The sequence below is a fragment of the Chenopodium album genome, chromosome 7 (genome assembly GCF_948465745.1).
Source record: "Chenopodium album chromosome 7, dcCheAlbu1.1, whole genome shotgun sequence".
In the NCBI taxonomy this organism is placed as follows: domain Eukaryota; kingdom Viridiplantae; phylum Streptophyta; class Magnoliopsida; order Caryophyllales; family Amaranthaceae; genus Chenopodium; species Chenopodium album.
Genome location: NC_137840.1, coordinates 76,571,341 through 76,584,166, shown reverse-complemented (window position 1 = coordinate 76,584,166; position 12,826 = coordinate 76,571,341). Strand labels below are relative to the sequence as shown.

The 12,826-nt window shown below is 34.5% G+C and overlaps 1 protein-coding gene and 1 pseudogene across 1 annotated transcript; both read right to left on the bottom strand.

Moving 5' to 3' along the window:
- Positions 1-2,287: 2,287 nt before the first annotated feature.
- LOC145639691 (putative L-gulonolactone oxidase 4) lies at positions 2,288-7,002 on the bottom strand (annotated as a pseudogene).
- A 1,761-nt stretch (positions 7,003-8,763) lies between these two features.
- On the bottom strand, positions 8,764-11,932 carry LOC145640713 (putative truncated L-gulonolactone oxidase 7, mitochondrial). The gene is made up of 3 exons (XM_081691944.1): positions 11,906-11,932; positions 9,817-10,246; positions 8,764-9,730 (listed from the first exon to the last, which is right to left on the bottom strand). Exons 1-3 carry the CDS (start codon positions 11,930-11,932, stop codon positions 9,018-9,020), a joined length of 1,170 nt encoding a protein of 389 aa, XP_081548070.1. The 3' UTR covers positions 8,764-9,017.
- Between the last annotated feature and the right edge of the window lie 894 nt (positions 11,933-12,826).

The window sequence follows — 12,826 nt, the reverse complement described above, 5'->3', positions numbered from 1 at the left end:
ATATTATTAGATGTGAAGATTATATCAAGAAACAAAATTTTAGCCTTGTTTAAATATGTTTACTAATGATTATTTGAATTAATTGTTAATTGATGCTACAATTGTTTTGACTACTATTATACCAAGTACGAGTATTAATTTTATCTTTCACAATTGCTTTGTACGTAACAAAAACATTCTCAATACAAATTTGGACTACTCAAACCTCAATTTTAGCCCTTTTACCTCTCTCATACCTCTCCCAGCAAAATACCACCTTAATTTTAAGTTCTAGATCTGATTCATACATTGAGATCATAAATTATTAGGTTCGTGCATGAATAAGTTTGACTTTGTCTTTTCCTCCCACAAATTAACCACTTTTCCTTCTTCCATTGCAAGTTAACGGTTGAGCATTGACTATATAATGACACTCAACATATTTTAAGTTTGAACAACTAGAAAGACAGATAGAATCCAACCTGTGGACGCTAGTGAGATGAATAATCATGAAATTTCACCTTTATTTTTTTTTTTTATTTTTTTTTTTTGAGGCAATGAAATTTCACCATACTTAAATTTATTTTAATAAAATAATATGAATTTCTTAGCCCCTAATCCATCAAGGCACGCATCAAATGATTAAATTTCGTTGCAACTTCCTTTTCAACATCGTTCATTCTTCAAAGCATATATATTAAGAATGACCAAAACAACTAGTTCTATTTCATTATACATCCAAAAAAAAAAAAATTTGATCGATCATCCTTAATTAAGTAATCAAGTATTATATTCCGTATTATACGATCAATTAGAAAAGAAGGAAAAAATAAACATGGAGTTGCTAGGTCGCCTAAGAAGGGCCGTGAAGAAGTTGACCTTTCTATTGAATCTTACAAAGTTCCTTACAAGCTCTACATGGCGAGTAGCATCATTGATTCGAGCTCGAACACCGGCCATCACTAGAACGAGCCATTGGACTAGGCGGCGAGCCTATAGCTTCAATGATCGTCCAGGACTAAGAGCTTGTGTAGAGGTTGTGGTTGTAGATCATTATGGTTCTCATACAGATGATGATGATGCTTATGATGCTGAACGAGAAGATAATGGTCGTCGATCGGAGGGGTCTAGTAGCACCTCCTCACCTCCAACACTGCAACGTGCAACAAGTTATCCCTTAGAGTTGGATATTGATAAGCATGCTGAGACGTTTATTGACAATTTTTACAGGCATCTAGTATACGAGAAGCAAGTTTCGCTTGAATTAAGGTATTGTGGGCGGGGTAGTAGTAGCTTAACTTCTGATAGTATTGTTTCTCCATTATCTTCGCTTAGTTCTCAGCTTGTTTCACCTACTTAATTAGCTGATTTTTCTTATTGTTTCATTTCGTTTTCTCTGTTTTTTTTGGAAAGAACATGGATTGAGGGTTTAAGATTATTCAAGAGTTTCTGTATGTTTGTAGAATGATCAAGGATACTAATTTGATTTGATTTGATTATTGAGAGGACCTATGATTTTAGGAGGGCTCTTGAAATTTTGGTGATTGATATTTTTACCAACGTATTATGATGCAAATATATTAATAAGGTATCTTTGAAAAATTGTGTCTATTTTTGTTCAACATTGACTCTGTTTCATGTTTGTAATTTGTGTTTCTTGCTTATCTTTTTTGGTTAGGACTAGAGCATTTTTTTTGGACATCGTGAGGACTAGAACTTATGTCTGTTGTTACATACACTTTTGATGCCAAAACGTTTGTACTTTAGGCATCCTATTAACTAAGTCCATTAATGTACTCAATAGTCAATAGGAGGATCAACCCAATAGTAGAATTAAACCCATAATGGCCTAAATGAGGCATTTACGTTATTTTTTGCCAAATAAGAGCTCAATTAAATAACCCCCGGCCAAAACCTTTAACGAAACAATTTTTACACGCATATCGATAACTAAATATTATTAAGTGGAGAGTGGGCCCCACTAACGAAATTTGTTAAAGAAGGTTACCGTATAGAAACTAAATATATTTTAGGGTTATATTGTGTATTTCTAAGAGAGTGAGGGATAGCTCAAGTGGTTAGAGCTTCCCTCTCGATCTAGGAGATTCTGGAATCGATTCTCACCCCCGCCCTTGTGACTCTCTAAACATCAAAAAAAAAAAAATTGTGTATTTTTCAAAAAGGAGCACATAGTAGAAAACGGAAAGTTAGAGTTATAAAGTTGAAAAACCCGTAGAAAAAAAAAAAAAATGTATTGGTTGAAACTTGGAACTCTTGGAAGGCAAAGGACAACCACACAACATTTGGAAGCACCAAATATGTGGAGTCCATTTGAATTTGGTTTAATTATATGATGCCAAGTCGATGATATTTCTAGGCCGTGGGTTATTCACAACCATGTGGGTTACCACTTCCCCTCAAACCTTCCTTCCAACCAAAACCAATACAACCCCTGTTTCATACACACCCTCCATTTCCTTCCCGCAACCACCGCCGAAAACCCCTTCCACCACCCAGTTACGGCGTAGAAACCAAAACCCGGCAATCCTCGCCACCGCCTCTCCACAAGACGTTGGTGGGCTGGGCCAAGTAGTACTCAGCACCATCAATTCCGGCCCATCAACAGGTTCGAATCCAAGCCAACAACAAAAAAAGCCCGACAATGGGAATGAGATAAGCGGGTCGGATATTTTAAGGGCTTTGCAGAAAGCAACCGTCAAAAAAGCAAACACCAAGAAGCAGCAGAAGAAAAAAGGGTCCGCCGAATTCAAGAGAGCAGAGAATAATGGGAAAAGACAAGTAATCGATTATGATAAGGTCCGACCCGTATCCGTGAAGAGTGATTGGGCGACCCGATTGGATGAACTAGAGAAACGTCTTCAACAATTCTCTAATCTCTAAAACTGCCACTCTGCGTGAGTTCGTTTTTTCTTCCTATTTTGCCCTTCACTTTACACAATGGAAATATAGTTAGGAGTTTATATATATCACTATATCAGTATATGCAATATAATTTGCTGTTGTTGCAGTGTAATTTCTTGTATATATATAAGTACACATGAATGTGAGTATGTACTCTTCATAGTAAAATATTCATCAAAATAATCAATTAACCATTTATGTAATTTGTGATAATTATACAGCCCTAGTAATACTTTGGTGATAATAGATTCAATTCACTGTTTTTATTACATTTTCATACAATGACAACCTCCAACATAATTTTATTTCAAGAAATAATCAAATTTGCAAAAAGTTTCTTAGATTGAATTGTGTCTGTGTTAAGACAATTGTTAACAATGCTAATTTCTTGTATTGATTACTGAATTTGGTACAATTTTATCTATGTAACAAGCTTAGGACTGGACTGTAAATTCAAATAATGCCAATAGATTTTACTTTTCTGCAAACCTTTGCTTCTTTGTAGACCCTTCCTGGTTTACAAAAGTACCCCTTTTTAGGAGAACAATGAATGTCCTGAGAGCATATACATAGCCCTTCGAGTGCACACCCTTCTCTGTAAATGCTCAATCCTTCTTTAAGCCCCAATACTTGGTCTGTCCAATCGTTTGAAAACAAACCCGAGGGATCGTATCTCTGCTTGACATCTAAGAACTTTTCGCCGTCTTTGTACTTCTTGATCGCGCCTTCAAAGGCTACATTTCTATTCTTTCCCCAATGAGGCATTCCCCTGTACTTAAACATAGCCATCTGCTCGATTTCCTCGAGTATGTCCTCGAACATCCTAGGAGCCATGGGGTCTTTGCTTCGATAAAAAGGAATATCAAAGTCTATTCCATCTTCGTCCTTTCCAAGATAGGCTGTAGAGGCGCTAACATACCTCATTATATGCCATTGTACATGTCTAAGCCGCATAGTGATTTTGGCTCTAGTTCAACTAGTTTTTGTACATCTTGAATGAAGTTCTTCACTTTGGAGATTCCTATACTAAATCCCTGGATGAAAAAGTATTCGCCGTCAATTCTTGGATCCCACGGGCAATATGATTTGAGTAAACAAGACCCTGGAGTTAAGCATCCTCCTGATGCTTGAAGCTTATTTTGATAACCGATTACAGGGTAGCCTTTAAAGTTCTTACCTAATTAAACATCAGTATAACTTGGATTAGCCTTAGCGTTTAGTCAAAATCTGAAGGTTCTTCAGCAAGCATGCTATTTGCCATTACTAAAAAAAGATTCCAAAATAATGAAATGAGTTGAAGATGAGTACCATTGTTGGTTAATCCGAATGCCATGCCCTTCAGTGTGGCTGATACCGCCTTTCCCCCGAAACATTTCAGATCAGCATAGTTAATAGCTTCTGCCAACTCCTCTAAATATAAAATGTACGTAGGAAAGTAGCTAATTAGATTACCAGAGACACAATTAGGCAAATCTAGTATCCAATAAATGAAAAAAATACTTCCAATTATTGATGTTATGTCATGTTTTTCTCCTGACATTACATGATTGTATACATTGATAATTTCTAATTGAATCAAGTAGAAAAAAAACTACCTATTTTTCTGCTAGCTACCAACAGAGATGCTGCAATTGACTGGAAAGGGAGATAGTTATTGACACCATTGCCGGGAGTTGTGGAGGGAACTCTATCGTCAATACGATACATTACTTTGTGTTGGCTAGGGTACCATGTTATGTCTCCAAATTCATGTTTTTTGCCAAAATTTAAGGCCTCCTCCCCTAAGCCACTGTCGTCATTGGTTTCCTCTAAAGTAATTGATCTCTTGAAGAGAGACTCTAATTTGAACGTTACCTTCATATAAATAAAAAAATAAAAATAAAAAAAAAGGTTATGAGTCCTTAATTAAAGTTATTCAATGATGCATATATAGCATTGACTTTCAAAGATCAGCTTGAATAGTACCTGAGAAATGACTCCTAGAACCCCAAGTGAGACTTTAGCTGCATTAAGATCATCATCATCACCTTCCTTAAGCGTACGATTCTTATAATACCCATCTTCATCACCGCCTGGACTAATGATCCTAAGTTCCACAACATAGTCATGAACCGCACTACCTTTCAGCCACCATGAGCTTCCATGAGCACCTGTTCCGAGCATCCCACCAACAGTAAGGCCCCACCAGTATGGTGTATGGGGCAATACTAGCTCGTACTTGGCCGCCTCCTTTATCAGCCGCTTTAGCGTCATGCCGCTTTGCACTGTAATGGTTTTAGCCTCCTTATCCACTTTCAGTACTTCATTCAGTTTTTTTGTGCTTATGACTAGACTGTCTTCCCCATCAGGACACACCAACTTTGGAACACTGTGACTATATCTGGTTGCTACCTAATAAATTAGATTTAATAGAACCTGATAAATTAGATTAAAGCTCAAATATTAAATTTCATTGTTTTCCGTACCTTACTTAACTTACTAAAGTTTAAATTTATCAAGAGTTGGAAAAACTCTTAATTAGGATTAACTTACCGGTTATGACGAGAGTAGGTAATGAGGTACTACATAAGACATAATAAAAATATGTGGTCCAAGGAACCATTCTATAGGATTGTAATCTTGCCATGTGTTGTCATTGCTTATATGGCGTTATATCATACTATAGCCAATCATCAATTGACCTCACATTCATTAAAGTTAAACTTTAATACTGCTTCAATGACACAACTTATGACAATGAAGTTATATCATAAGTTACTTCGTATTTGTGTTCATGAATCCTTAAATTTTAATTGTCAACTTATATGAGTATATTTTAACAACATGATTACAATATTAATTCATATACTCATTAATAATTCGTATAGGTTATAACTTATAAGTATAATATATAACCCTCTTTCAAAAAAAAAAAAAAAAAAAAGAAAGAAAAAAAAAAGAAAAAAGGTATAATATGTAACCCACAAATGCATAGCAATCTTAGAGGTTTTTTCTTTTAACCCAAAACACATTTCATTTATAAAAGAATATTTTTATTATTTTATGCCAACTAAACCATAATATCCTTTTAACACATTAATTAATGAATCTTAATGTTCAATAATATTTGCAAATACAAAGAAATTAATGATTATTTTTACAAGCCCCCGGGCCAAAAATTAGTTAGGAACATTAGCTATATTCTTAAAAATCTTGATCAATATGATACGTACTAATGTATAATAATGCAAAAGAATATATTTTGAAAATTCGAATAATAGTACACGAGTACTTCATAATACTGCTATTTATGATATTATCTATTTGTACTTTTTCAGTGACGAAACTAATTAAATGTTATCAGTTTACCAGAGATTTAGAGTTGCTAAAAATAAATTATATGTTATGTTAATTAACAAGCTAATTATTTAATGATTTTGTAAAAACACTTTTTCACAAATGCTTGTCAAAAAATTTCATTGTTTCTAGTAGTGATCAAAGCCAATTGTTGATTTGTTGTTCGATTCGATTTGGGGTTCGATAAATGTGTTAATACAAATCAATATAGTTGAATAATAATAATAAACATATCAGTGTGATAGGCAGAAGATAACGTGCATATGATAGCATTGACAGCTTATATATGCCTCATAATATGATCTAATAACACATGAATGACGCAATGACATCACATTAAAACTATGCTATATACTTGGCTTGATCAATCCTTCGAAGTTCGAACATTCAGCAGCCGAAAAATTTCATAAAATATTGGTCATGGATCCGAGAGTTGGAGACTATAGACCGACTGACCAAGTGAGCACGTACGAATGTGGTGTAACATGTACATACCTTGATCTTTCTCTTTTTCATCGTTGCAGTAGACACAGCTGATATGATCTCAGCTTCGGTGGTAGGATAGACGACATCAGCTGCCCGACAGATGCTTCGATCAGGGAAGGACTCTTGAGAGTTTGTGATGATACAGTTGGAGTTGCCGGAGGAGCATTTGATTGGATCCTCCGGAGCAACACAATTGCAGGTAACAGTGGTACAATACCATTGAAGCAAGTAATAGCTAATTAGAAGAAGAAAACAACACTTGGACTTATACATCGTCATTTTTTATTAAGATAATTCCATATTAGTAATAACTAGTCGTATAAATATACATGGTTAGGTTTTTTTTTTTTGCAGGCATGGCAGTTTTTTTTGGAAGCCCTTGTATATATGCACGTTAGTTATGGAATATGGATGGGTTGGGACTTGGGAGTGGTTAAGAAATCAATTTTTATTATATATTTTTTGTTCATTTATGAGTGTAAGAAAGCGAAATATTTCATTAATTTGCTAAAAAAAAAAATATGCATACTATCTTATTCAGGGTCTAATTACTTGCATCTACAAGTTATACGAAATTTGGCCTTAAAATACTGTTACACTTAGTGCTCTCAAATTTCAAACCGAAACCGTTTAACTGCCCGAAATAAACTGACCCAAATGAGAACTGAACCGATTAAAAACCGTTTTTTTGAAACCGAAAACCGACCCAAACCGTATGTGAATAAACCCGAAACCGATCCGATCCGAATAACGTTACACCGTATAAGAACCGAACCCGTTAATGAACCGAACCAGTTCTAAACCGAACTGAAATCAAACCGAACCGAAAAAGAACTGAACTGTTTCTAACCCGAAACCGCTTTCAACCCGAAACCGTTTGAACCGCGATAAAAACCGTTTACACCGAATCGTTAACAACCCGCGCGACTCGTTTGCACTGAACTGTATATAAACCGAACCGCTTGCAAACCGAATCATTTATGAACCGGATCGCTTATAAACGAATCGGCTACAAACTGCTTACTATAAGGAGAATATTAAAATCAAGTTAAAAGGTGTTTTAAATGAAATATAATTATCATAGTAAAAAAATTCTTCCTACCAAATTAATATTTATTGAAAATTTATTATCACAGTATGAAATATCTTCCTACCAAATTATTATCATAATATAAAATATCTTCCTGCCACTAAAAATCCTCCTGTCATAAACTGAACCGAAAAAGAACCGAACCAGTTATAAACTGAACCGAAAAAGAACCAAATCTGTTATAAACTGAACCGAAAAGAACCGAACTAGTAATAAACTGAACCGAAAAGGAACCAAACTGTTTCTAACCCGAAACTGTTTGAACCGGGATTAAAAACCGTTTACACCGAACCGTTAACAAACTGCAACTCGTCTGCACCGAACCGTTTACTACCCGGACTGTTTACAACCCGAACCGAATTAAAACCGCTCAAGAATAAACCGAAACCGAATCAAACCGATGACTATTTAAACCGAACTGGAACCGACACGTGAGACACTTAAACTGATTTCAAACCGACCCAATTTAATACCGAATCGATTTCAAACCGAACCGAACCCGAACTGGTAAACCGTTTTGACAGTGCTTCACTACATTGCTGTCGTCCGTGATTAATAAATCAGTACTGCTAATTATTATGGTGCGAAGTGTGTTGCAAGCAACAACCACAGATCTCTGGTTGCCCTTGGTAAAATTTATGGGTTTCGTACGGATAGTTATTGGCTATTAAAGACGTGTTAATCCATACTCCCTTTTAAAAAGTTAGAGACGTTTTTAATCTCTATTCAAAACGTGTTAATCCCTAATACCTACTTCGTATTATACACCCTCTAAAATAATTATTTACTTATTTGCCTTCTTTAATATTAAATGCCTCTTTTTTTTTTTTTAATAAATGTCTGCCATAAACTATTTATAAGAAATTGAAATTTGGCACCTTTTAAAATGTGCTTTAAACAAATTAAATTGACTATGGAAAGTCATTAGATCGGTGATAATGACATACAAAGATAGCACTTAATGTGAAAGAAAGACGTAACTAATCAGACGTTGCTTCCAATAATGATAGTTGAGCTTTGGACCAATCAAGCTGCTAGATTTTAGCCTGGTGCTTATTAGAAATCACTTCTTACATATCCTCATCTACCAGGCTAATCTAACATAAATACAGGCCATCTAAAAATTGATGATAAGAAAGGGAATGATCAGAATTGTATCAATCTTTTGTATACCATACACTATGATTTTACAAAAGTTGCCAAATTAAGATTTTCTTCTACTACAAACCCTTGCTTCCTTGTAAATTTTTCCTTGTTGACAATAGTATCCTTTGTTAGGGGCACAGTGACTATCTTGAGAGCAAATGCATAAACCTTCAAGGGCACATCCTTCTTTAACAATACTTAACCCTTGTTTTAGCCCAAGAACTTGGTCAGTCCACTCGCTCGAAAACAATCCTTGTGGATCAAACCTCTCTTTAACTCTTATAAACTTCCCTCCATTCTTATACTTCTTGATCGCGCCTTCAAATGCCAAGTTCCGATTCTTCCCCCAATGTGGCAATCCTCCATACTTAAACATCGCCATTTGTTCAAGCTCTTCAAGTATATCTTCGAAGAGTCGTGGTGCTAGGGGATCCTTGCTTCGATAATAGGTCATGTCAAAATCTATACCATCTTCTTCCTTTCCAAGGTAAGCGGATGAGGCCTTAACATACCTCATTAAGATACCGTTGTATTCCTCAGTTCCGCAAAAGGATTTAGGTTCTAGAGATACCAATTTTTGGACATCTTGTATGAAGGCTTTCACTTTAGTCATGCCAATAGTAAATGTGGTTTGGTGGAAGAACTCCCCCTTAACTCTTGAGTCCCATGGGCATGCTGTGATAAGCGCGTCGTTTAGGCTGTCTAGGCATGTTCCCGATGATTGGAGTCGGTTTTGGTATCCCACCACCGGGTAGCCAGTAAAGACGATTCCTTGTTAACATTCAAGGCATACGTTTTGAAGTTATTGATCATATACATACACAAAAATACTCTTGGACTGTAGAATAAAAAATTACCATTGTTTGTTAGTCCAAATGCATTGATCCGGAGTAACGATGTTGTTAATGTTGCAGCAACACATTTGCCTTCAGCATCTGCTCTTGATTCTTGATTCTCCTTTGATGTCAATTTGCCAATCAAAAAAGTCTTGTTGCAATAAAAAATAACTAGTTTAATTTTTTGTGATTTAAAATTTAGAAGTTTGAAATGCGTACCTAAGGACCGAATGACCGCTAACGCAGATGAAAGTGTTGGGCGAAATCCAGTGAAGTCATTGAGAGCATCCCCTTTAGTAGTGAGGGGAACACGATCATCAGTACGATACAAGACCCTTTTTTGGCTCGGATACCATGTTAGATCAGCAAACTCGTGTTGATTGCCAAAGGTTAAGGCTTGGTCCCCCAAGTTAGAATCTGACAAATTAGAGAGGAAGAATGAATAGAATGGCTTGATTATTATTCATCAATAGGTAGAGTATTTATACAAAACCTAAGAACATAAGATAGGAAACAATCTTCCTAAAAGATATACTTAAATAATATCTTAACATGTAATAAACCTAAATATATTATTCTCCTAATAAGATCAATACGGAAAATACATCACACATATATTTTCCGATATTATCTCTAACACCCTCCCGCAATCGTAACGGCAGTAACACGAACGTTGCGATTGGAAATTCTTCAAATTGTTGAAGCCGAGATGCACGCCTTCAATTTTTGTTTTTTCTTTAATGATGAGAACGTTCATCTTTAATTTTTGAACTCATCTGTCATCATCAAACAGGAACGTCATTCTTTTCGAACCTGCAAATATAACAATATGTGGTTTTTCCAGAGCAAAACCAAGCTCCAATCAAATATTTAGTTTTTCAGAGTAAACCACACTCAAATTTCTTATTGGTCTTTCAGAGTAAACCACACTCAAATTTCTTTTGGGTCTTTCAGAGTAAACCACACTCAAATTTCTTTTGGGTCTTTCAGAGTAAACCACACTCAAATTTCTTATTGGTCTTTTAGAGTAAACCACACTCAAATTTCTTATTGGTTTTTTCAGAGTAAATCAAATTCATATCCAAAGGAGCAAAATCATGCTCGAATAAACTCACAAAAAAAGAAAAAAAAAATTGCACAGCGGAATTTTTGGGTAAAATTTATGAATCCTGCCGGTGAGTTTAATTTTCTAACCCACCGGCAGGGGGGAATTTTTGTGAAGTATCCCGAGATCTAACCTACTCTTGATACCATGACAAATTAGAGAGGAAGAATGAATAGAATGGCTTGATTATTATTCATCAATAGGTAGAGTATTTATACAAAACCTAAGAACATAAGATAGGAAACAATCTTCCTAAAAGATATACTTAAATAATATCTTAACATGTAATAAACCTAAATATATTATTCTCCTAATAAGATCAATACGGAAAATACATCACACATATATTTTCCGATATTATCTCTAACACGTATCAAATACGTTTGTTTATCTATCAGCTTATCAAGTAAGATGTTCAATTAAAGACAACTCATTTTGAGTAAAGTATTAATAACATATTGAAAAGGTGAGATAACATACATAGTTGGTCGAAAGAACTAAATTAGTAAAGTCTATACTTATAAAGCGCATGCGTGAAAAAAAAAATATTAATTACGTCAAACTTAATTAATTGAGTGACAATGAATAATCAAATATTAAAGAAGATGCATAAAATTCCAAAAATGAGAAGTTGATGTATGAAGGAACTCTAAATTGTAAGTTAGGTGAGCAGGCAAATTTGGGATGACCTTATCCATCCGAATATTGGGATTAGGATTAGCTATCTGTTGGAGGGTTAAGCCAACAAATCGTACCTATTATTATTATTGTGATTCCTTAAGAAATGAATTGTACCTATTTTTATTTTTATGTTTCTATTTGAAGGAATTTGAGTTTCTTTAATTTAAAGTAGTGGCACCAAAATCTATATAATAAAATAAAAAAAATAAAAAAATAAAATTGATGAGCAAGTGTGCAAGAACAAGAATGATAAGATATGTAAGATCATTTCATTGGTGGTTATTGGGCTGTTATCATTAAACGGGACCATTATTTTAGTCATACCAATTCTTGACCTGCACATGACACCATTTTTTTGTTATCTTGTCTTCTGGTTCTGGATCTTAATGTAAATTAAACTTTAGTGATTAATTTATTTAATTAAATATTATTAACTGTTATGGTTAAAATACCAGTAAAAAGGCCCAATTACTTTGGGCTTTGAGTTGGGCTTGGTGCAATTATAGTCTAGAACTAGAATATATATATTTTTTATTTTTTAAAAAACATAGCTTGAAGTACATTAAGCCTGAAAATTTGACCAAAGACTTTAAAATAATTAGCCCAACTTTTGTGTCTGAATTTCTTCCGAGTTTAATCGAATCTCGGATAAATGGGCTTTTTGAAGATTTGGAATTCTGGGATTAGTGGGATACTCCTTCATTCCCTAAAATATCATCCCATTTTTAATGGGGTCTCTACAGAATTTCCCATTTCAATGATTTCATTGCAATTAGCATAGTCCCTAGTACCTACAATTCCTTTCTGTTATAGCTAGTTTATTTACTACAGAGAACAAGTATACTACAAACTACATTGTTTAGATACTACATTACATATCAAACATTAATCATCTATTGACTCGCCAATAAAATTTTTAATAAAATTAATATTGGGAAGGAGAGAATAACTTAAGTCACATCGGTTCTTTAAAATCATACAACGCAATGAACGCACTCTATAAGCGAACAAAATAATTGACTTTTACAGATTTATAACTTTATACTACTGTTTATTAAAAGTCAAAATGATAAAAAGTAAAAATAATTCCATAAATGAACCATTGAACCATGTTATCCATTTTTAAATTGTTAAAATGGGTCAAAATTATTTTCTCCGGAGTGCCTTTAAACTATACAACACCCGTGTGGCTGACTGGCTGGTTCCTCTAGATGGCGTGGACCTTGAAACACTAGCCACTAGCCG

Coding starts and splice junctions, on each gene's coding strand:
- LOC145640713 (XM_081691944.1), bottom strand. CDS start 11,932: ATGGTGTCATGTGCAGGTCAAGAATTG. Junction 10,247..11,905: donor CATGTGCAGGTCAAGAATTG/GTATGACTAAAA, acceptor ATAATAATCAAG/CCATTCTATTCATTCTTCCT. Junction 9,731..9,816: donor ATTTGGACTAACAAACAATG/GTAATTTTTTAT, acceptor AATGTTAACAAG/GAATCGTCTTTACTGGCTAC.